Source organism: Pongo pygmaeus, chromosome 6 (genome assembly GCF_028885625.2).
Source record: "Pongo pygmaeus isolate AG05252 chromosome 6, NHGRI_mPonPyg2-v2.0_pri, whole genome shotgun sequence".
Lineage (NCBI taxonomy): Eukaryota > Metazoa > Chordata > Mammalia > Primates > Hominidae > Pongo > Pongo pygmaeus.
In genome coordinates this window covers 95,938,348-95,959,783 of record NC_072379.2, presented here as the reverse complement: position 1 = coordinate 95,959,783, position 21,436 = coordinate 95,938,348, and the positions used below count along the sequence as shown (strand labels likewise).

The following is a 21,436-nucleotide window of genomic DNA, read 5'->3' as shown; positions in this document are numbered from 1 at the left end:
TCTCGTTGTTCAATTCCTACCTATGAGTGAGAACATTCGGTGTTTGGTTTTTTGTCCTTGCGATAGTTTGCTGAGAATGATGGTTTCCAGCTTCATCCATGTCCCTACAAAGGACATGAACTCATCGTTTTTTATGGCTGCATAGTATTCCATGGTGTATATGTGCCACATTTTCTTAATCCAGACTATCATTGTTGGACATTTGGGTTGCTTACAAGTCTTTGCTACTGTGAATAGTGCCGCAATAAACATACGTGTGCATGTCTCTTTATAGCAGCTGCTTCAGGAAAGAAAGATGTGAGGGAAGGTCAAAGAGACCTCTCTGCCCCCATGGTTTTCTTCGATTCCTTCTGCTTAAAATATTTTGGGGTAGCATGTACTGAACCTCATTATTAGAATTCTATAAAACAATTTTATGGATACCAAAGAATAGTGGAGTGGATTCTGATTCATAATTTGATTAATAATCTCAAGATCATTCTGCCTGCAGGATATGAATGTTTTTGGGGAAAAAAATGGTGTTAGTGGAGATGAAGAGAAATGAATTCTTGCTTGATAAATTTTAGAGCTGGAATTGACAAAATTTGCAGATGAACTACATGTGGAGTTATGGCAGAGAGAGGAATTAAGATTACTCCTGAATTTGAGTGACATTAACTGGAGGAGAAAGTGATCCTTTGAGATGCAAAACTTAACAGAAGATCAGGATACTGATGGAGAAAAGTAATAGAAATTATAGTTCACTTGCGAATGTTAGTCTTGACATGCCAATGAGACAGGTAAATGAAAACAGCAAGCATGTCATTGGATAAATGAGCCTAGAGCTCAGAAAAGAGGTTTGGGTGTAATTGTACGTAAATCCAACAATATGGATCAAGTGTCCTTGGAGGAATATGGGCATTAAAGATGAGAGGGCAAAGATTGTGCCCTAAATTTAGACAATATTAAAGACACAGAGGTACTGCAAAGGAAAAGGTACCAATAAAGACTGAAAAGGAATGGGTAGTGAAAAGTAGGAAATCAGGGAAAGTGGGGTTTCCTGATAACTACGAGAAGTGTTTGAAGAAAGGAAATATAGTAAGTGGTGCACTAAAATGATGAAAAAACATGCAGTGTGAAGATAAATAGAACATGCTCATTCAATTTGATGACACAGAGGTAGTTGTTAACTACAAAGAAGAGCTTCACCATAGATGAAATTTAAAGTCAGATTGGAGTGGGCTGGCCAGTGAGTAAAGGTGAAAATGTGAAAACTGCAGAGGTCCATATAACTTTTGGAGGTTTGCAGTATAAAACAACAAAGAAATGTGGCAGAGCTAGAAGGGGTAATAGATTTTTTTTTTCTTTTTAACGCTGGAAGATACTAGAGCTAGTATGTATGTGGATGAAAAGATGAAGTGAAAAAACTTTTTGATTAAAGAAAGAGAAGATAGCATAAGAAAGAAATCCACGGCTAGGCTGGTTTGGAAGGTTGGAAGTTGATGAGACTATCCACAGAAGGCATGAGCTTTAAAGGAGGAGGTCATTTTGCACAGCAGGGGAAAGCTGGTCATTCCTTTCAATTCCTATAGCATTTCTTTAATATGTAAACAAATCCAGTACTAACATCCAGCTACAAACTTCTTAAGAACTTGAAGAAAAATGTAGATGAATATTCTTTAGGATTTTTTCTTTTTTGAGAGACTTTAAATTTAAATAACAGACCTCTCAAAAGCATCTTCTTTCTACTTAGAGACATCTTTTCTGACTAAGCTTCTGGTTGCAATATCCACTCTCTCAACCCCAATCCAGACGCTTTTCAGTACTCTGGACAAATATTATCTCTCCATTGAAACCAGTCTACTAAGCCCTCAGTCCCCGGGGTCAGCTTTCCTGGGTAGCTCCCAATGTCAAAATGTATTCCACTAGTGACTGCACCCCATGCCTATGTTAATCATCTGTGCCTTATACTTTGCTTCCTTATTTTAAAGCTTCAATTTTCACTGTAGTGTCAATCCTTTAGAAAGAAAACTCTCAGGCCAGGCCTTCAAGTCCTGAAGGAACATTTTCTCTTTCCCACAGTAATATTAACAAAGCCATTAATATATCTATAACTCCACTAAATTGAAATTATTCCAGCATCTGATGTTATTCTTCATACAAAAATTATCTCTGGGAATACAGTGATTTCCCTAGGGTTCTGTTCTGAAGGATTGACAATAAATGGAAATATATATTAGTCTCCACATTTTCCAACTTCTTTGAAGAAATACAGCTGAAAGGAGATAGTCCTATATATTAAAATTATCATTTTTAAAGACTTGCCAAAATTTTAGGCATATTTATATAAATTATCTCATTTAATTTAAAAACAACTTTTTGGAGACATGAAAGTATATAGCAATAGGTCCCCTCTAGGATAAACCTGAATGATAATATATGTTTGGAGATGGCAAGTTATCAGGAATCTCTTTTCATGCATTCAGTTCCTGGAGGTCATCTGATTATTGTTTCCTAAAGAAGGAGAAATATATGGACAAGAATGCATAGGGACATTGAGAAGATGAGGGTAAAGTAAGAAATAAAGACACACAAAGAAAGGTGTTTCTGCCTTTAGAGAGAGAATGATTAAATAAATGCTGAACGAGCCATTTTCTTCAGAACTTTGTGACACAGGTAGTATGAGAAAGAGCTTCAGGTCTCTTATTAAAAAGCTTTTGGGTTGGAAATAGGGGCATTCACCCCATTTTTGCATAGAGCACATTGAATCCAGCTCAAAGACTTCACAGTTTGGGATGTTGCAATGGCAAACATAGCACAACAGTAATAGGAGCTGGCAGATGCTCACTAGACTAGGCAAATATCCATCAAGAGACTGTGCCAACTTGCTTGTGAAAACCTGAGACAAACCCTGGGGTTTCTAGAAATATCTTCCTTGGAAGAGAGATAGTACTCACAGAAGCAGAGAAAGACAATTATCAAGCATCTTGCAGTAATAATTATGCTGCTGGAGATCACAGAGCCAAGTGTTTTTAGATTAAAAAAATTAATATTCAAATAGGCTATTTTGATAAAAGTGCACAGCAAGTTGTTGGCAGAGCTAAAATCTGAAGTAGATTTGCACAACTCCAAGACTGAGGCGCCATGACTATACCAAAGCTGCGTACAAATATATTCAGACATGTAAAAGTGCAGTTCAAATTTTCATTATCTCCACAGTAATATTGACAATAATGCTTACAAGCAAAAACAGATATCCTAATACTACAAGTAATTATTTTTGAATAAAAAAATCGTATATAGGCTACTCTGGCATATATTGGACTAGACCATGGTTTTCTTAGTAATGCATTAGCCACAGTTTTATCCCCAAGAAGTTTATATTTTAGCAGTTAAAAGTGAAGAAAGGAAAACTATACAGTGAGCTATACTTGAATTAAACATATATTGGGCATTGGGGAGCATATAAAACAGAAAGAACATTGTTAGACAAGAAATCTAACATTGGTTGATCAAAAATATGAAGAAATTGGAGAAAGAAGAGATTTCTAAGCAGAGATTATCAAAAGGTCTGAAAGTGAAGAAAAGAATATTGTTCTAGGGAAATGTCCAGTAATTTACTCTGCTTTGAGCTTAGAATTTCAGGACAGGAGTAATAGCTGCTGGAGAGATTATGCAATACAAAATTTAGGAAAGGCTAGATGGGGCCAGGTCATAAAGGGCTTAGTATACCCTAAATATACACTATTAATAAATGGAGAACCACTGAAGATTTTTGAACAAGGATACGAAATGGATGGAAATACGTATATGGAGTAAACCTTCTTAGATTATGCATTAAATGAAAATTGCAGTAATTTGTAATGCTTTTTTTCTTATTTTTTTATTTTGCAGTTCAGAAATACAGTACACTCCCATTTTAATGCAAATAAGCAGTATACAACAATTTTAATAAAATGTAGCTCAAGTTACAGAGAGGCTAATGAAATCGAAGTTCAAAAACCCTCTTTTGACAGCTGCAATTTGGTACCAGCTGGTGGCAGTAATCTACTCCAGTCTAAACATCAATCAATGAGGATGATTCAGCTCTGCATGGCTGAAATTTTTAGAACATTGGCAGCAATCCCAGGAATCTCCCAATAATTTAGCACTATTTTCATCATCTCAATCCCAGGATATTGAAGCAGCGGATTGGTCCTGAAAATATAGAGAACCACCTTCTACCTCCCCATTTCCTAAGCCAAGGGTGTTTGTCCTCTTTTAATTTTTCCCTCCTTCCCTGAGAGGAGAGGGAAGGAAGAGAAAGAAGGAAATTTACCCAGCCTCATTTACATGTACATGTGCATTATCACAGGACATATCATCATGATGCTTGACTGCAGGGGCTTCCACTGTACTACCACGTACTATTGTCATTTTGGCTTTAATAGAAATGGAAAGTGAGGTCAGTAAAATCATTAGAAAATATTAAAAATTGTTAACTGTGAAACCAGTGTTTTTGCCTAGGTAATTAATGATTAAATATTTTGCTTCTTTTCAATATAAAAAAAAAGAGATAGGTTATCACCCAGCATAACTAACAATTTAAAGCCCATGGTTAATATTTTTTACGCTGGTGTTGTAATACTCTTACCATGGCATTTATATGTATGCATGAACAAAAACAGTAAGGCACACAAATACGCCTGACTCCTTTACATTACATTGGTTTTCCAGAATTTGGGGGTAAATGAGTTTTGCATTATGGCTTTTAATCTATCTTTATGATGAAGATAAAGTCTCAAGACTTAAAAAGCCGTAACAAAAAATTGTTTCCCTACATAGCAGAAATGTTGCAAAAACATTAAAATATGCAGGCTCTTGATTTCAAGAGTGTTTCAACCAAAGGTGGAAACTAAGAAAGACTAAATAAAGCCAGAGTCTAAAATCATTTTGGTGATCTATTAAAATTCACTTATTTATTCATTAAGACAATGCTACGCCCTCACTTTTTATCCCTAAAAGTCAGTTCTTTCAATATCCAAGACCTCATACCAAGTGACTGTGTGTCTTCGATTCTAAGTAAAACAAATACAGTGTGTTTTCCCATTCCACATATTCAAAAGTGTTTCTGCTACAATCAATAAAAACGATGCAGTTTCATGAAATGAATAAGGATAGATGAAATGATTAAATACATAATGCCGGTGCCTATTAGTTTAACTCGCATAAACACAAAATTTAAAATATCAACATTTCAAAATATGATTTGGCAAAGTAATTTTAATATTATAAAATTAAAGCTATAACTGGAGAACTAAATTAGCCTGACGGACACTCACTAACATACAACTTCACTAGAAACATTTTCACCTTCTAATTTACTTTGTGAAGCTGAAGCTAAAAGGGACTCTTCAAATGTTTTATTTACCGTCCAATTTCTAGACGTCTGTACTCTGCCTGCACAGTAACAAGCTGGTGCTAATAAGCCATACATAAAGATCCTACTTATTAAAATACAAATTAGACACCCCTTATGTTTATACATGTGTAAGTACAATTAATATTGCAAGCTTCCTTGGAAACAAAATTGCTTTAGTTAACCAACCATTGCAATGCAATCAAATGAGATTTGAAATGCAATTGGAAAAGATCTGTTTGGTAGAAATAGCAATTATTTCATGCGGAACAATTAGCTTTCCAAGCTCTTTTTTGCTTCTCCCACCTGCTCTTAATAGAATAATTTGTCCATCATAAGTGACATGAAATGTCACCTTTAACACCCGTAAGTTGTATGGAGACCTAGAAGGCAGCTGGTATACATAGCTTATTTACAAATATTAGTTTGAACTTGTAAATGCATGACCACATAAATCTTAATCCATTTAGAGTGTACGCCCTTTGTTCCCTCAATTGCATATCCAGTTGGGAATTGAATGGAGCTGAGAGAGAGTGTGAGTTGCATGAGCCCTTTGTTGTTGCCAGCATATTAGTGCTTTGCCTTTTGTTCTTGTTGTTCATGAGATGTCTCTACATTACACAGCAGGGAATGTTAATCAACATTTTGCCTAAGTAATATTAATGAAACTTGCCTACTTACACTTGAGGGAAGAATCAGAATATTACATTGCTCTTTGAAATGTTAATGTACCTTTTAGGAAATTATGTCTGCCTTCTAAATCATCTTAGTGTTAAATTATTAAAGGATGGCATTAAAGAAATATTGCACCAATGCACATTGTTAAATACCTTAAAAGATAAAAGAATTATAAAGTTTAAAAGAAGGACCTTTTGAAAGATGATAAAATTTATCTTCAAATTAACCATTTTTAAATGTTTGGTTAAAATATTGAGAAAATTTACAATTGTTTTGTGTGCTTTCACAAAACAAGAGATTTAATGTTAATGATTTCTAAGTTCCAACCATGAATTTGAACTGTATTCTGCTCTGGTCTTGAAGGATTTATTTAACCTTGCTGTATCTGTGCACTAAAGCACCATCTAGTTTATTAGGAACAAAAAAAAAGCTGAGAGGAATGTATTATTTTTGTACTTTTTACTTATTTGAGTCTTAAGATTAGATAGTCTTCATCGAGGTTCTATTCTCCAAGCACAAAAATGACCACTATCTAAACCTTCTATCACTCTGTGGCATTTCAAAGGGAAGGGCTATCATAAAACCTATGTATGGCTGCCAAGGTAAGATATGGGAAATAGCAATTCTCAATGTGCAAACTGTGACAGACGTGTGTCCTGTCAACATCATTCACGGTCCTTCAGGAAGGATGCTCAGGAAATGAGTTGACAGGACTCTAAGTGGTCTAGCTTGTTTTCCCTTTAACAGTCTCTTTTGATGTCAATCAGTATATTGATAGGCCCTAAATAAATTGTGAGGTAACCAAGGGGGAAATTAGGAACAGAATTTGTTCAAGAGTTCTCCCACATGGTGACCACTATTTGCTAAGAATTCCTAATACTTACTGGGCAAACAATTCATTTTCTATTTCACCACAGAAGATTTAGTCATGGCTTTTGTATTATTGTGGGACTGATTTGTCCTCTCACACAATGTTCTTTAGCAGTACTGCTACTCGGATATAGGCACTGAAAAAGTAGAAAATAGGGGTTACATTTCAAGATAATTTTTTTCACTTTTTGACATCTCTAAGAATATAGCATACAATTGCGGATGCATAATAATTTAAGTGGCTTTTTTGGTGGGGGCTGGGGGGAGATGGGGTCTCTCTCTGTTGCCCGGGCTGGAGTGGTGCAGTGGCATGATCTTGGCTCACTGCACCCTCCACCTCCCAGGTTCAAGTGATTCTCCTGCCTCAGCCTACCAAGTAGCTGGGATTACAGGCATGCACCACCACGCACAGCTAATTTTTGTACTTTTAGTGAAGATAGGGTTTCTCCATGTTGACAAGGCTAGTTTCGAACTTCTGGCCTCAAGTAATCCACCCACCTTGGCCTCCCAAAGTGCTGGGATTACAGGTGTCAGCCACCATGCCTGGCCAAGTGGCTTTTTCTTAGAAATAAGTAAAATAAATAGAATGACTAAGTGCCTTACAATTGATGATTTACATTCAATAAAATATGGTAATAGCGAACTTGAACTGAGGGTTTTTGTGTTATGTTTGTGTTGTGGTCACCCATTACCTCAATATGGAAAACAAAATCATTGCCAAACGTTAGCGTTAATGAGCCCAATATTAAAGAGTTCACAATATATCTAGGAAATGAAACCTTATGTCTAGAAATTAATAAATAACAGTTAAATCAAACAACAACGATATAGGCATTACTACAACCCTACTTGCCAAGTTTTTTTTTTTCCACATTATTGCTCCTTAGAAAAGTGAAAACAACATACAACTAATAAATGACTACTTAAAATACTACCAAATGACTTTAATGCAAAGAAAAAGGGTGTTTTGAACAGGGAATATATAATCTATATATTTCAGAGGCTGATTTTGTGTGTCCGTTTTGAGTTCTCCGAATTACTGAAGATTCAAATTAAACAGCACCAAGGGTATTATATCTATGCTAGGCAGAATACATGATCTAGCCATACATCTATTATGACTTTACGCTGCTTTTACCATGCACGCTTTATGTTGTGGGAGATAAGGGAAGAGTAATTTATACTTAATGTTGTTAATCAAACATATATTTAGCTAGATTTGTTTTGCTGCTTTTTGCCTATTTGCAAAAACAAAAAAAAATCATTTTTATCTAAAAGCAACTAAGTATATTGTAAGCCTCTTCATTCACTAGATGAGCTTACAGTTTGCTCGATGCTCTAGGAGCTTATGTTTTTAGCTTAATCATTGATTTTTTTCCTTAATATATCATGGATGGCAAATTGATCTTTATTAACCTGTGTATGATAAAGGTTGTAGACAAAGCCAATACCTACATAATATGAATACCAATCAAGTTAAGTGATATGATCAGTTTAGTAGAGAATCAAACAAACTGGCAGTTGTCAAATAGAGTCTCTCATTAGTAGACTGTTTAAAATATATAAATTAGTGATAAACAGTAAAGATAATATCACAAGTATCAAGAATGGAAGACTATTATATAAGTGAATTAAAAATTCACTAATAAGTGAACTAAATATCATTTAGTGCATTTTCCTTTGATATTCAACATACAGACACAAAGAAGTGCTAATTCCTAAACCTCAGTTTAGTGTCTACTGAAGCACAACTACATACCTTCAAATTTGAGACTTCTGCTTTGCAAAGAGTACAATTAAGCTGTTGCTCACATTCTAAATCTATTTTAAATTTGGGAAGGTAGAGGGCAGTTCATTATATCCCCAAAATGAGTTGTCTGGAAGTTTTCTGTGATCAGAAACTATAAAGATTTTCTTTCACTACAACTATAATCACTCAAGTATGTAACAGAAGTACTTTCTGATTATTAAGGAAATATTTTTTTTTTTTTACTGTGCCCCTTGGCTATAAGAGGATATGCAGACCTTATCACAAGGAGAATTTCTGCTATTTCTATAAACTAGTAACTCTTAGTTCATAAAACAAGTTTATTAAGAAAAAAAAAAAAAACAAGCAACTGCTAATGTCAGCTGACATTTCTCAAAGTAAGCCAGAGTAGAAGAGAGATTACTTCTAGCTAAAGTGAAGCAAATTAAATTTTAAGAAGTTGAATATACTCATTCTCACTTTCATCATATTGCCCACCATCAAGGTGATTATAATATGTATACTGCTTCTTACAAACTCAAAGTAGTTAAAAGCAACTTTTTCCAACTTGTATATTCATAATATCGACAAAAAATATTCAGATATTAAAATTTAATGCTATTTTTAATGTATTTTATAAATAATGTACCTTTAATTATGGGAGAACATTTCAAGGGTTTTAAAGGTTTTTGTTGTTGTTGTTGTTTTTGGTAATATGGAACATAAGAAAGTACATTTTGGCTAACTTAATTGGCCCTGATTATCCAAAAGCAATTTCTTTAAAAAGCAACAAGTATGGTTATTTCTAATCCCACAACATCATAAGATTCCATCATTAAAATATATTTTAATATGAACATAATTATCCATACACAATATGTCAAGCTACTTAAATCAAGTAGTTAAAAGGGGTTCTTACTGCAAAATCTTCCCTCCACTGGTGAGCTGCTTGAACTTTCTCCGCTTCCAATGCCAGGCGCTGAAAAACAAACAATAAATCTTAGAATTCTAATGACCACATAATATGGAATTGTTATATAAAATGCATGGGCTTTCTAATCAATTCTGAGGACATAAAAAGCAGAAGATGATCCTTATTTATGATTCATAAATTCTAAATCATTTAGTAATCTAACCTACTAAAGTTGATGTATGTATATTTACTCTTCAGCAATATAAATATACTATTCTTGAATACCATTAAGTTTGTTACCTCTGCCATCATCAGCTATAGTGTCCTCTATGAGTGCTCTCTTTCAATGACTAATACCTCAGTTTTTAGAAAAAAAACCTGAGTATATTAATTTTCATAGAATCTTATTTTTAGTAAATACCTTTGGAGCATACATTTCTCTTAAAAAATGACATTGAGAGATTAATATGCACTAAACATTCTACTAGGCACCTTCTTAAATGCATATTGAGTTTTTACCAAAAGCCACAAAAACTGAAATAACTTCACCTTTGATGAAGTACATCTTTAGTAGTTCTTTCAGTGATAATCTTTGATAGAGGATTTGTGCATCTGAAAATTGCTTTATTTCACCTTCAATCGTGTATGCTAAAGTAGTTAAGAATTATAAGCCAATTTTTTTCCTATAGCACTTTCGAAATGCTATTCCATTAAGTTCAGTGGGAGATGACACTGCTAGTGTCAGCCTGCCAATCACTTTTTATAAACTTTTTTTCCCCTACTCCAGTAGCTTTTAGACTTTTCTCTTTGTATTTTTCAACTTCACTAGGATGTTCTCCATGTGATAGGCTTTCATAAGACAGTGACATTTAATGGTTAGGAACACAGAGTTGGGGACCCGACTGCCCAGATTTGAATACCAGCCCTTGCAAACTACTAGCTGTGCAACCTTGGGAAAGGTTAAGACTCTTCTCCCATTCTCTCATGTGAATAATGTGAAAGCCTGCCTCATGGCTTATTGGAAGGACTAAATGAATTACAAAGTGCTTAGAACAGTGCCTGGCACAGAGTAAACAATATATATTTCAGCTATCAACTTCAAAGAGTAATCGTTCTGTTTTCTCCCTGGATCCCCTTGAGAAAATAGTGCAGTGTTGAGTTTATTTGTGGTTTGCCTTATGCAGCTAGAAGATAGTGATAAAACTGAGCAAACAGAAAAGTAAATATAATAAATATACTAAACTCACTTACTAAGGTATAGAAATTATCAGGTTAGGTTTAAAAAATTACAAATCTCAGAGTCATTTATTGATTCATGCTGTTTGTGATCTATGAACTATTCCTCAGCATAAGTTCTTCCTGTGGAGGTCCAGTCTACACTGGATAAACATCCTTCTAGACCAGTTTTTATATTAATGTATTGGCTTCTATCCCTGTGATTTATTATAATCTATTCATTTTTCTAAGCTGTTGCATAGGTTTTATCAGTGACTCTGTAATATTGCCTAGCGGGAGATCTCAATTTAAGAGTCTCAAAGCTAAATTTACGTGAAAATCTATCATACTGTGCCAAAAGGACAATGGTTTTGTTTTTCACTACTAGGCAGAAATGGAGTATATAAGAAGCTAGGAAATGTTAGAAATTGTACCACATAGAGTAACCAAAAGGCGGCTCCCTCTCCCTACGAAAACAAAAAACTAAACAGCAAAGCCAAAAGACAAGCATATACATTTCAGGAACACTGCATCATAATACTTTTAGAAACTCAACTTCAAATGAAAAATGAAGCAAAACATGAATAAAATGGCAAAAGGAATGGAAATGGAAGCAACTCTTTTATAGAAACACTTCAGTATGGGAAGATAAGGAAAGAGAAGACAGAATGACAAAATAAGCATGAAGGCTTTTTCTTTTTTTCTTTGTTTTGATATAGGGTTTCACTCTGTCTCCCAGGCTGGAGTACAGTGGTGCAATCATAGCTCACTGCAGCCCTGCAGCCTTGACCTCCTGGGTTCAAGTGATCCTCCCACTTCAGCCTCCTAAGAAGCTGGGACTACAGGTGTGCATCAAGAAACCCGGCTTTTTTTTTTTTTTTTTTTTTTTTTTGTAAAGATGGGGTCTCAAACTCCTAGCCTCAAATTATCCTCCTATCTCAGCCTCCCAAAGTGCTGGTATTACAGGCATAAGCCATCCTGCCTGGCCAAAGACATGCCCTTGACAAAATTTGCAATGTAAATCTTCCCCCATTTAAAAAAAAAGTAGTGTAATAATAGTAACCAAACTTTTACATGTATGGGCAAAAAAAAAAAATTCTGGAACTTAAAATTCTGCATAAAATACTAAACTTTTTTAGATTAAGAAACATTAGAACTCTAAAATGTCTTTGTGTCTTAAAGAAGAATATTAAGATTTTTCTTCAGAATACACAGGAGGATGCTGTTTCAGCAAACAAAACACACCAGTGAGCATTCACCCACAGGGCTATGGAGTTTCCAAGGTACCAGCTATAACTCTACCAGATCTTTCCTCCTTCGGAGTGCATGAGAAAGTGCAATTCAACTGATCTGACCCAGAATCACGTGGCTTATGACATGAACATAATCCATATTTAGTAAGTTATAGTGACAGTAATCATCACAGTTAACTATTTCCAGAGAAACAGAATAACAGTGGCAACAAACTATAACACAATTCCCTAGGAGGAAGAGAGTCCAAATCAGCTTTATTTATATGTATTTTGAACACTAATTTTATTAATTTTATAAAGTAAATGCCCCGTATTGCAAGACTCTGAAAAAGTTTTTAGAAAAATAAAGGCATGAAGTTATGTATACCAAAGAAGTTATATATTTTAAAAGGCTGCTGTGAAGCTTGAAAGTTGCTAAATTTCATATCCCCAGGTTGGAATTTTAGAAATACATAATCATGAAAACTCTACTCCTGTTAATTTCTTTGTTCATGAAGAAATTAATAAATATTTTTACCTAGCAAATTTCATGACAAAGCATATCATACTAAACTTTAGATACTTAGTCTATCTGGGACTAGAGTCAACAGTCACTGGGTGGTGCTATTTCTTGCAGCAAAAAACCAGCCAGTCATTACTTATAGAAAACTGACATGTCTTCTAGACACTTTAAGCCTTTAATTCACTTCTGTTTTGGTCAAGTGACATTTTATTTTTAAAGCTAATGAGCTACCATTAAATGGCACCGGTGAATTGTGTTAAGGCTGTCAAAGGCCAGGCGCATGGTTCATGCCTGTAATCCCAATACTTTGGGAAGGGGAGGCGGGTAAATCTCTTGAGGCCAGGAGTTCAAGACCAGCCTGGGCAGCATAGTGAGATCCTGTCTCTAAAAAAATAACACAATTAGCCAGGCATGGTGGCATGTGCCTATCATCCCAGCTACTCAGGGGGCTGAGGCAGGAGGGTCACTTGGATCCAGGAGTTCAAAGTTACAGTGATCTATGATGGTACCACTGCACTGCAGCCTGAGCTATAGTGCAAGACCCTGTCTCAAAAAAAAAAAAAAAAATTTAAAAAGAGACACAAAATACCCAATAAAAAATGTGAGTATCTCTGCTCAGTAGAACATCCCTGTTTCCATAGTTGGCTATATAAGTATATCCTGTAACAATAACTTACTTCAGAAAAAAAAAAGAACATTTTTCTGATTTATGGCACAGCATAATATAGTATCAGACCTTAAAACCAGACTAAGCACCACACAGAAATAAAAATCCTGGATTACAATGAATACCTATGAGAAAAATTTGAAGATTAATTCTGCTAATATTAAGATATTCAGCAAGGTTTATTAAATGGCTTTATTGTAAATGAGATACCACATGTATATATGAAAATCCTTTGGATATCAAATAAGTATTTATGCAAAGTAATAGATGTGTTAAGAATGTATACATCCCTACCTACCTATTGGTTTGAACATTTAAAATAGAAAATCACTGTAAAGGTTTTAAGGACTTACAACTATAACAAAATAGACTTGACCCCAGACTTTCTGACTCCAAAGCTTATGCTCCTTCCACAAGACCATTCTTTAGATTCCCATAAAACTCATCACAGTATATATGAAGACAGAGTAGTATCAAAATCAAAACACTAGTAGAATTCAATTTCAGGTTAATAAAAAAATCCCCAGCAAAGTTTTAGAAATTACTAAAAAATGAAAAACAAAGCCAGCAGCAACAACAAAAATCACATTTTAGTTGGGAACCATCTTTACAGGTCTTGTCCTCAAATCCTGGGAGATTATTGCTAATCAGTAAGAACGCTTTTGCTATGCAGTGGTCTGCAGGGAGAAGGATAGAGAATGAAGAGGTTTTATCAGATCAGAGAAAGATCAGCTCCCTTGAAGGTCTATTCATTCTCAACCTTTACTTTCTGTCATATCTTCATCTTTTCCATTAGCGCTGAATTCTGTCAGGGGATATAAACTTCTATAAAAGCAGTATTATAAGTATATAAAGATATAATTCTACTATCCTAATCAATATCCACATATATTTTTCCAAAAAAATAGACTATTTTCCAAACATGTAAGTAACTTGCTTCCTAGATTGCAAATTTATTGCAAGTTAAAGATAAAACTTGCTTTCTGAAATTATGAGAAATTTTCTTTTGATAGCTTTAAAAAGAAACCATCAGGGATCATATAACAGTTCAGTTACACTCGCATAATGTTGGTACTCTTGTTTATATACAAAGATTTGACTTACAGACACCATTTAAACAAATATCACTAAATTTCAAAACAATTTCTTCAGCTAATGTAAGTCAAGATTTTCCTTTTTAATAAAAGGTAATAGAGACCTACAACAGCTAATCCAAATAAAATATGCATGTATTATATGATTAATCTTCAAACAGTTAACACCCAATAAAGATTAGCAAATTCTTGTATTATACCTATGTTGACAATTCAATTATCATTCTAGGAGCTTCACCTACTATTTTCATCAAAAGGTTCTTAGCATATCAAAAGGATCAGGATAATCATTTGAATTTTCTAACAATACCTACTGAAAACAGCAGACTTTAGGTGAATGAACAGACTTCAGTGTTTGAAAGAAAAGCCTACAGATACAATCAATTACTTTGGATCTATGGTATAATGAACATGCACTTGTAAATCAGACAGATCTGGTTTCCAATTCTGGTGCTGCTTTTCACTAACAAGAAAATTTTAGGTAATAAAGCTAACAATTTTGCATCTAGGATTTTTTTAACCTTACATTTTCTACTTGGCATTCTATATATCTAGCATAATACAAACTCAGAACCTGACAAACATGAACCCACAGAATAGGCTATGTCAGAACTATAATCACCAATGACCTCTTCAACACGTAAATATGAGCGAAATAAATGAAAAAAATCTTAGTAGTCCTTAAGTTTTCACTGCATTTTACCCTGCAGGAAAGCTCTGGTCTATAAAACCATAGGGTAACCAAAAGCATATGCAATTCAGGGAATACAACAGTTCAGTTCAGTAAAATAAGTTCAATTTTATTTTATTTTTACCACAAATAGAATAAGAAAGCAGAGAAGATCATTGTGTTCTGCCTATGACACCTTATTTTTTCTGAAGGGCGGGGAAGGGTATAGTATAGGCAAGGTGTGACATTTCTTCAGCATTTCTTATGCTGATAGGAAGTCTTGAAGACCTCAACAGACATAAGAGCATAATACTTCCATGAATATTTAGTATAATATTCCATCACAAAGGTAAAATGTTCTTTTTCCAATAACCTTAACCAGATAATGGGAAACAATGCAGTTTAAATTCATATAAACATGTATGTTCAGCAGAATTCTACCAAAGGCTTCTAACAATTTATTATATCCTAGTGAACAAGGATTTTACTATGAAAATCTTAATGTGTAGAGAAATTGCTCTGTATGTTTAAACCACATGTGCCATACTTACAGATTGTAAAAAATGTTTCTATAAAGAAATATTATTAGTGCTTTGAAAAGGTTCTGTTAGCTAAAGAAGCCAGGCTGGAAACTGGGATTTGAGGATTAAAAGTTATAAAATGTAAACAGACTAACCAAGATGAGTTAACTTTGGCACATTTCAACACTTGATAATTGTAGCAACTAGATAAATACCCTGACTACGAGGAAAAGTTATTTCTAGGACAAGAAGCCTAGTGTGTTTACTTCTATTCAATAAACATTTACTAAGGCTCATTATATGCAAGTTTACAGAATAAAAAATATAAGACAAAGTTTTATCAACTATGCTTCTAAAGGGACCTTATATTCATATACCATACACATCATATGCACTCACACATAATATCATGTGGTCAGCGTTTTACAGATGCTTTCTCAATAGTTAAACTATACATGCTTTATTCGTTTTACTTTATTTCAGTGGCCTCTGCCACATGGAGAATACAATTTTAAAGTACTGCTTCTATCATGATGCAAATATCTCAAAGAACAGGAAGGATTCTAAAAATAGTATCATTAGCCAATGACAAGATGTAGCTACAGGTCTTTTTTTTTTTTTTTTTTTTTTTTTTTTTTTGGCCTGGCAGGGGGCGGTGGTGGAGGGTATCGGAGAGGCTAAAAATACTGAAAAGCACAGAAACAAACAGTATTGAACCTACCACCCCAGAATTCACCTTGATCTTTATATTTGCTTTATAACTGTTTATGTAAGAAAAAAATGTATTACAAATCACCTTGAAGTTCACCTTATTCACCTCTTCTGACCAATTTCCCTGCACAGAGCAATCACCATAATAAACTGATCTATAACCTTAGGCGTTGGTTGGAAGTGTATTTTTAAAAACTATGTAAATATCATCTGATATTGATATTGTTGATTCTCCTTGCTAATAGGCTACATGCAAAGAGAAATTCCACAAGTTTCATGAGGAATTATTTATCTAAGAAGAAACCCATCACCCTTTCAAGGTTTGGATTGAACAAACAAATTACAATCAATGGTGTATGAGAAATTATTTGCTGAAGGTTTTGGAAAGTTAAGATAATATCTGGAGGAGGACAAAACCCCTCAGGGAAACTAAGCTGGAGCCATTTCTACGATTTTTTTCAGCATCAAAATTTTATACATCAATTGCATATTTACTAACAGAATATAGAATAGGTATTATTTCTTAATACAAACCTAACTATTCCTTCACTCCATCAAGAGACCATCAATCTTTCTTCACAGGCACTCATGATGCAATTTGAAAGATTCTAAATCATCATATAAGCAAGGCAACTTAACCGAAGACATGTTGATCCCCTCTCACTACTGTGCTATAGGTTAGCAAGCCCACCCTTATAAAGATGACTAAACACTGTTTTTATGTTTTACCTATGCTTGCCTAAAAAATTTTTGCAGCCACATTACAGATAAATCTTATAATGTACAAGGTATAATGTAAGGATACAGATTAACTTTTTGATAGCTATCATTTTCTTACAATTGATTTCATGCCAGATTATGGGAAATAAAAATCTCATAATACGATTTCTCTTTCTAGCCTAAGCTTTAAGGGAGTGTAATATATGCAAAATATATAAATAAAACTTGCTGAAATCAAGTCAGTCATCATTTATTTTTCGATCTGTGGCCAAGTGAAAAATAAAACTTTCACCTCATAGCTTCTGGAGTGTGTCCTACAGATTTCAACCTGATCTGCCATATTCATGAAATACTTCAAAATTAACCACAAAGCTTCAAATCTAATCTTCAGAGATGTAATTAGTTCCAAATAAATTGGCAGACCCTTGAAATACAGAAGGCAGGGTAAGGGAGATATCATCTGGTGAGAACAAAACTCCTTTTAGCAGTATGAAAATAAATAATACACAACGATTATCATACCCTCTTTTGGGTCTACAGAGCAAAATAAAAGGTTGTCCAAGTGAATATAATTTGCAGCGCTATGTTTTGCCACCTGCAATGAATTACGTGTTGAACTTGTTGAACAAACCTGGACCTCATGAAAACCCCTCCAATCCCACCATCATCCAAAGATTCTGATTCTATAGCTGGTGTCATTCCTGAAAATCTACATGTTTAATATATTACACCTTTTCCGCAGCTAAACCTTGAAAACACTCTTCTAGAGGGTAATGTTTTAGAGCTATTAGACATATGCATTGAGTTACTTTCTAAGAAGCACTGTTCTAAATAGCAATATAATTATCCTAGGACAACAAAATAGTCCATGCCCTTCACTAGTTCCATAACCTTATGCTATCATGGCCCATCAGGCCATACTCAATTCGCTCTCCCTCTAAATCACTAAATGTGCGTTCATTCAGTGCAGGAAGTAGTTCTTTCACATCTGTGCACCTCCAGTATCTTACACAATGTGCAGCAGAGTGTAGGCACTCAGTAAGTGTGTATGGAAATGTGGAAACAATCATTTCCAAGCATTTTCAAGGTTGTAACAACATTTATAACTAGGTTCACCAAGTCATCATTCAGTATTATAATACTTAGACATTCTGTGAATTTCTGGCCACAAAAGCTGTCCTCCTACATGACAAGCATACATCACCACCGAATTCTTAAAAATTGCTAGATTAACTCAACACCACCTGTCATTTAAGAAGTAGTAGAATATGGCTAGGGAAGTGGCAAGGATGCACACTAATCCATGTAATTCCACTCTGGGGTCTTAGAATTTTAGATTCTGTCAGTTACCTTATTCTCTACATGTTGACTGCTGCAGATTCAAAAACCCAGGAAGGAATCAGTGTGGAGAAGGGAGAGAAAATGGACTGTGGAGAGGAAAAAAACAAACAAAAAAGAGGACCATTCCTAATACTATAGTCCTGCTGATAATCTAGTCGAAAATCCCACAAAATTAAGTCGCAACATCAAACTATTTACATTAGGAGATCATCCACTCAGAGAATGCAAATATCTCTTCAGCTTAAGAACTGCATTCTGGTATGTCACACTAATTCCAAAGGCCTTCAATCACTTTGCATAACAACCAAATTGCCTACAAATAAACACCAACCTAAGTTTCCCTAAATTGGTTGTTTTATGTCCCATGTGACCGCTCCTTTACGTATCTAGCAATTATTTTTTACTACCATGAATAACTAAGGAAGCATAATATAGTAAAAAAACAGCTCTGCCACTTATGACCAGCAGCATATTAAATTAATAACTTTTACCACAATTTCTCAATTATAAAATGAGAATTTTAGTACTGCATATATCATTTTGTATTATAAGGGGTAAATATAATATGTGCTTAGTATTCAATAAATAGAAGCTATTATATATTAAAAACTAAGGTAGAGAAGTTAGACTCATCATAAAGTCAATAAACTGAATTCTTAAAATTATTATCACCAAAAAATATTACATACACCTGAGAGGAAAAAACCCATCTTAAATTCTTTCCATAATAAAGTTATTGCAAAGAGCATACCTTCGCTGAGACTAGAAACTTCAGAATTGTTTTGACTATATTAGTCCTCTGAATTAGTCCCAATTTCAATCACCATGTTGAGAGAAATTTCTCCTTGGGTCCCTCACATTTCTGCATGTCACATGAACAGAGGCAAAGGGAGACTAGTTTTTCAAGAATCCATAGCAAACAGCCTTGGAATATAGAGACAGTGTCTCCCTCGAGAGCGAGGGGGCAGATTTGTTTGTTGCCCAGAAAAATAAAGGTGATCCTCTGGGGCAAGTGCAGTGTCCTGGAAGACCCGTTTAAATGACTGGGGTTTCCCAAGCTCAGGGTTCATCAGCTGTAACACATACCATTGCATACACCATAGACCCTTGGTCCACTCAGCAGCAACCTCAATGGGTTTGAGAGTCCAGACATACTGATGGGAACACAAAGCTCATGCTGCCTACTGTGCCATGAGGCATAAGGTCCACTGTGTCTGAATCAGGGAGTCTCCTGCATCTATGAAATTGTGGTTGGTTAGCTTGTTAGCTTGCAATTAGGGCAAAATCTCAGACCCTTTACATTTCTTGACACCCATATTGTGATTTTTGTTGTTACAGTTTCTTTCTAACTTGGTCTTGAGAACTCTCTTGAAAGTGGCCAGAAAGCAAGAAAGCCACGCTCTAGGAGAGCCCTGATGAGGGGCTGCGTTGTGAGGAGGAATTAGTCCTATGGGACGGTAAGACACAATGTGGAGGTGAAACTAAAATGCATAAAACAGAAGAAATGCATTACTTACAGATCCCAGAGAGGTTGCGGGTGTCAACAGGAGGCCAATGGGAAATCTAGAGGTTACAAGGAGCTCAGCCAGCAGGTGGCAGGTGGGGGGAAGAGAGACAGAGAGAAATAAAGACAGAGACAGGCAGAGAAAGTGGGGAGGATCTCTGGGACTATGCCTTTCTTAAGGTGCTCAGCCTTTCTCGCAGGTGTTGCAGATTGGCTAGTTTGAAGAAAACATGCCAGAAGGGGGAACTTATTTATGTAACTCTGGTGTTGACCATTAGGTTTATCATGGTCAGCAGCTGTGGGGCATGTCGGATTTTTGCATTAGTGAGATGAGAAACAAGAAGGTCATATCAAAAACAGCTACGAGGGGAGAAGTTTTAACCAGGCCGAAAGTAATGGGGTATTACTGGGTTTGAACGAACTTATGTGAGGACTAGAAATGGATGTCAAGGCAGTCACTATGTTAAACAAATTTATGACACACCATGTCTGGCTGAGCCAGCTTGTCAAAATGTTCACTGATCTATCTCTCTGGCTTCAGACTCTCACTATCATTTAACTAGTGTCATCTTTATTTTGTCTTCAGCAGTTCTTTAGTGACTCTGCATTTTGGACCTTAAGAGTCACGATGTCTTTAGAACAGTACTTCTCAAAGTGTGCCCAGACCTGCTGGGGCAGCATCACCTGCATCTTATTAGACATGCAAATTCTCAAATCTCTCCCTAGGTCTACTAAATGAGAAACTACTGGAGTGGGCCCTGTGAATCTATGGGTTAACAAACATCCAGGTTATTCGAATGTGCACTGAAGTTTGAGAAGCACTGCTCTAAAAGAAAACTTCACAGCATCGTTCAAGGATAAGTTTTAAATTATCTTAAAAAAGCAAGCTCTCATATCTGAGGGAAATAAAACAACAACTACAACTTACGTGTTCTAAAGCTCTTTTGAAAAAATAAACCTTGTAAATGAAACAGAAGTCACTGGAATGATACCAATTCAGAAATTTAATTGTAACTTACTCTTTTAGTGATTATTGTAATTTGATGAACTTTGTCTCTGAGCCAATTAACTTTAATGTGAAAACAGTAAAATAAAAAGGAAAAATGATATTTGCTTTTTAGACAAAATATGTAAAGTGACAGCGTAATATATTATTACAATCAAATGTATATTGGAAATGTTATTAAATCCTCAATAAAATGTCCTAAAATTTATTAATTTGCATTAACAAAATTTCATTTTGTAATTGTCTAAAATTATCTTTTCTAATTTTTTTCTTTGAAATGTACTGTGTATAGTCTTTATAATTCTCCTTTCCCTTCCTTCTTTCCTTTCTTTCTTGGATGTAGGATGCTCAAACTTGCTTGTCCTTGTGAGCCCATTACTCACAATTTGCAGGAATCTGTGTAGGCTTCAGGATTTCATTTTATTTTAGCATTCTGGTTGCCAAATGCATTAAAGTTTATAAAAGGTAGAAGGAAGAAAACTGCTATACTCATAAGAAAATGATCAAATCTCTGTAGGAATTAGGTAAAAGAATTAAACTACACAACCACTTTAAAAAGGAAAAAGATATGGAAAGGCCCCATCTCACTATTAGATTGTTGCATATAAGGTTCTGTCTTTACAAAAGTCTAGAAATATATCAAAGTT

At 34.9% G+C, this 21,436-nt stretch overlaps 1 protein-coding gene across 4 annotated transcripts in view; it reads right to left on the bottom strand.

The window, feature by feature from the left end:
* CACNA2D1 (calcium voltage-gated channel auxiliary subunit alpha2delta 1) overlaps window positions 1–21,436 on the bottom strand; it is a 498,341-nt gene that overhangs the window by 216,019 nt on the left and 260,886 nt on the right. For all 4 annotated transcript variants that reach the window (XM_054495187.2, XM_054495190.2, XM_054495188.2 and 1 more), the window contains exon 4: window positions 9,592–9,651. In XM_054495187.2, coding sequence (XP_054351162.1) covers window positions 9,592–9,651 — 60 coding nt within the window. The remainder of the gene's footprint in view (window positions 1–9,591; window positions 9,652–21,436) is intronic.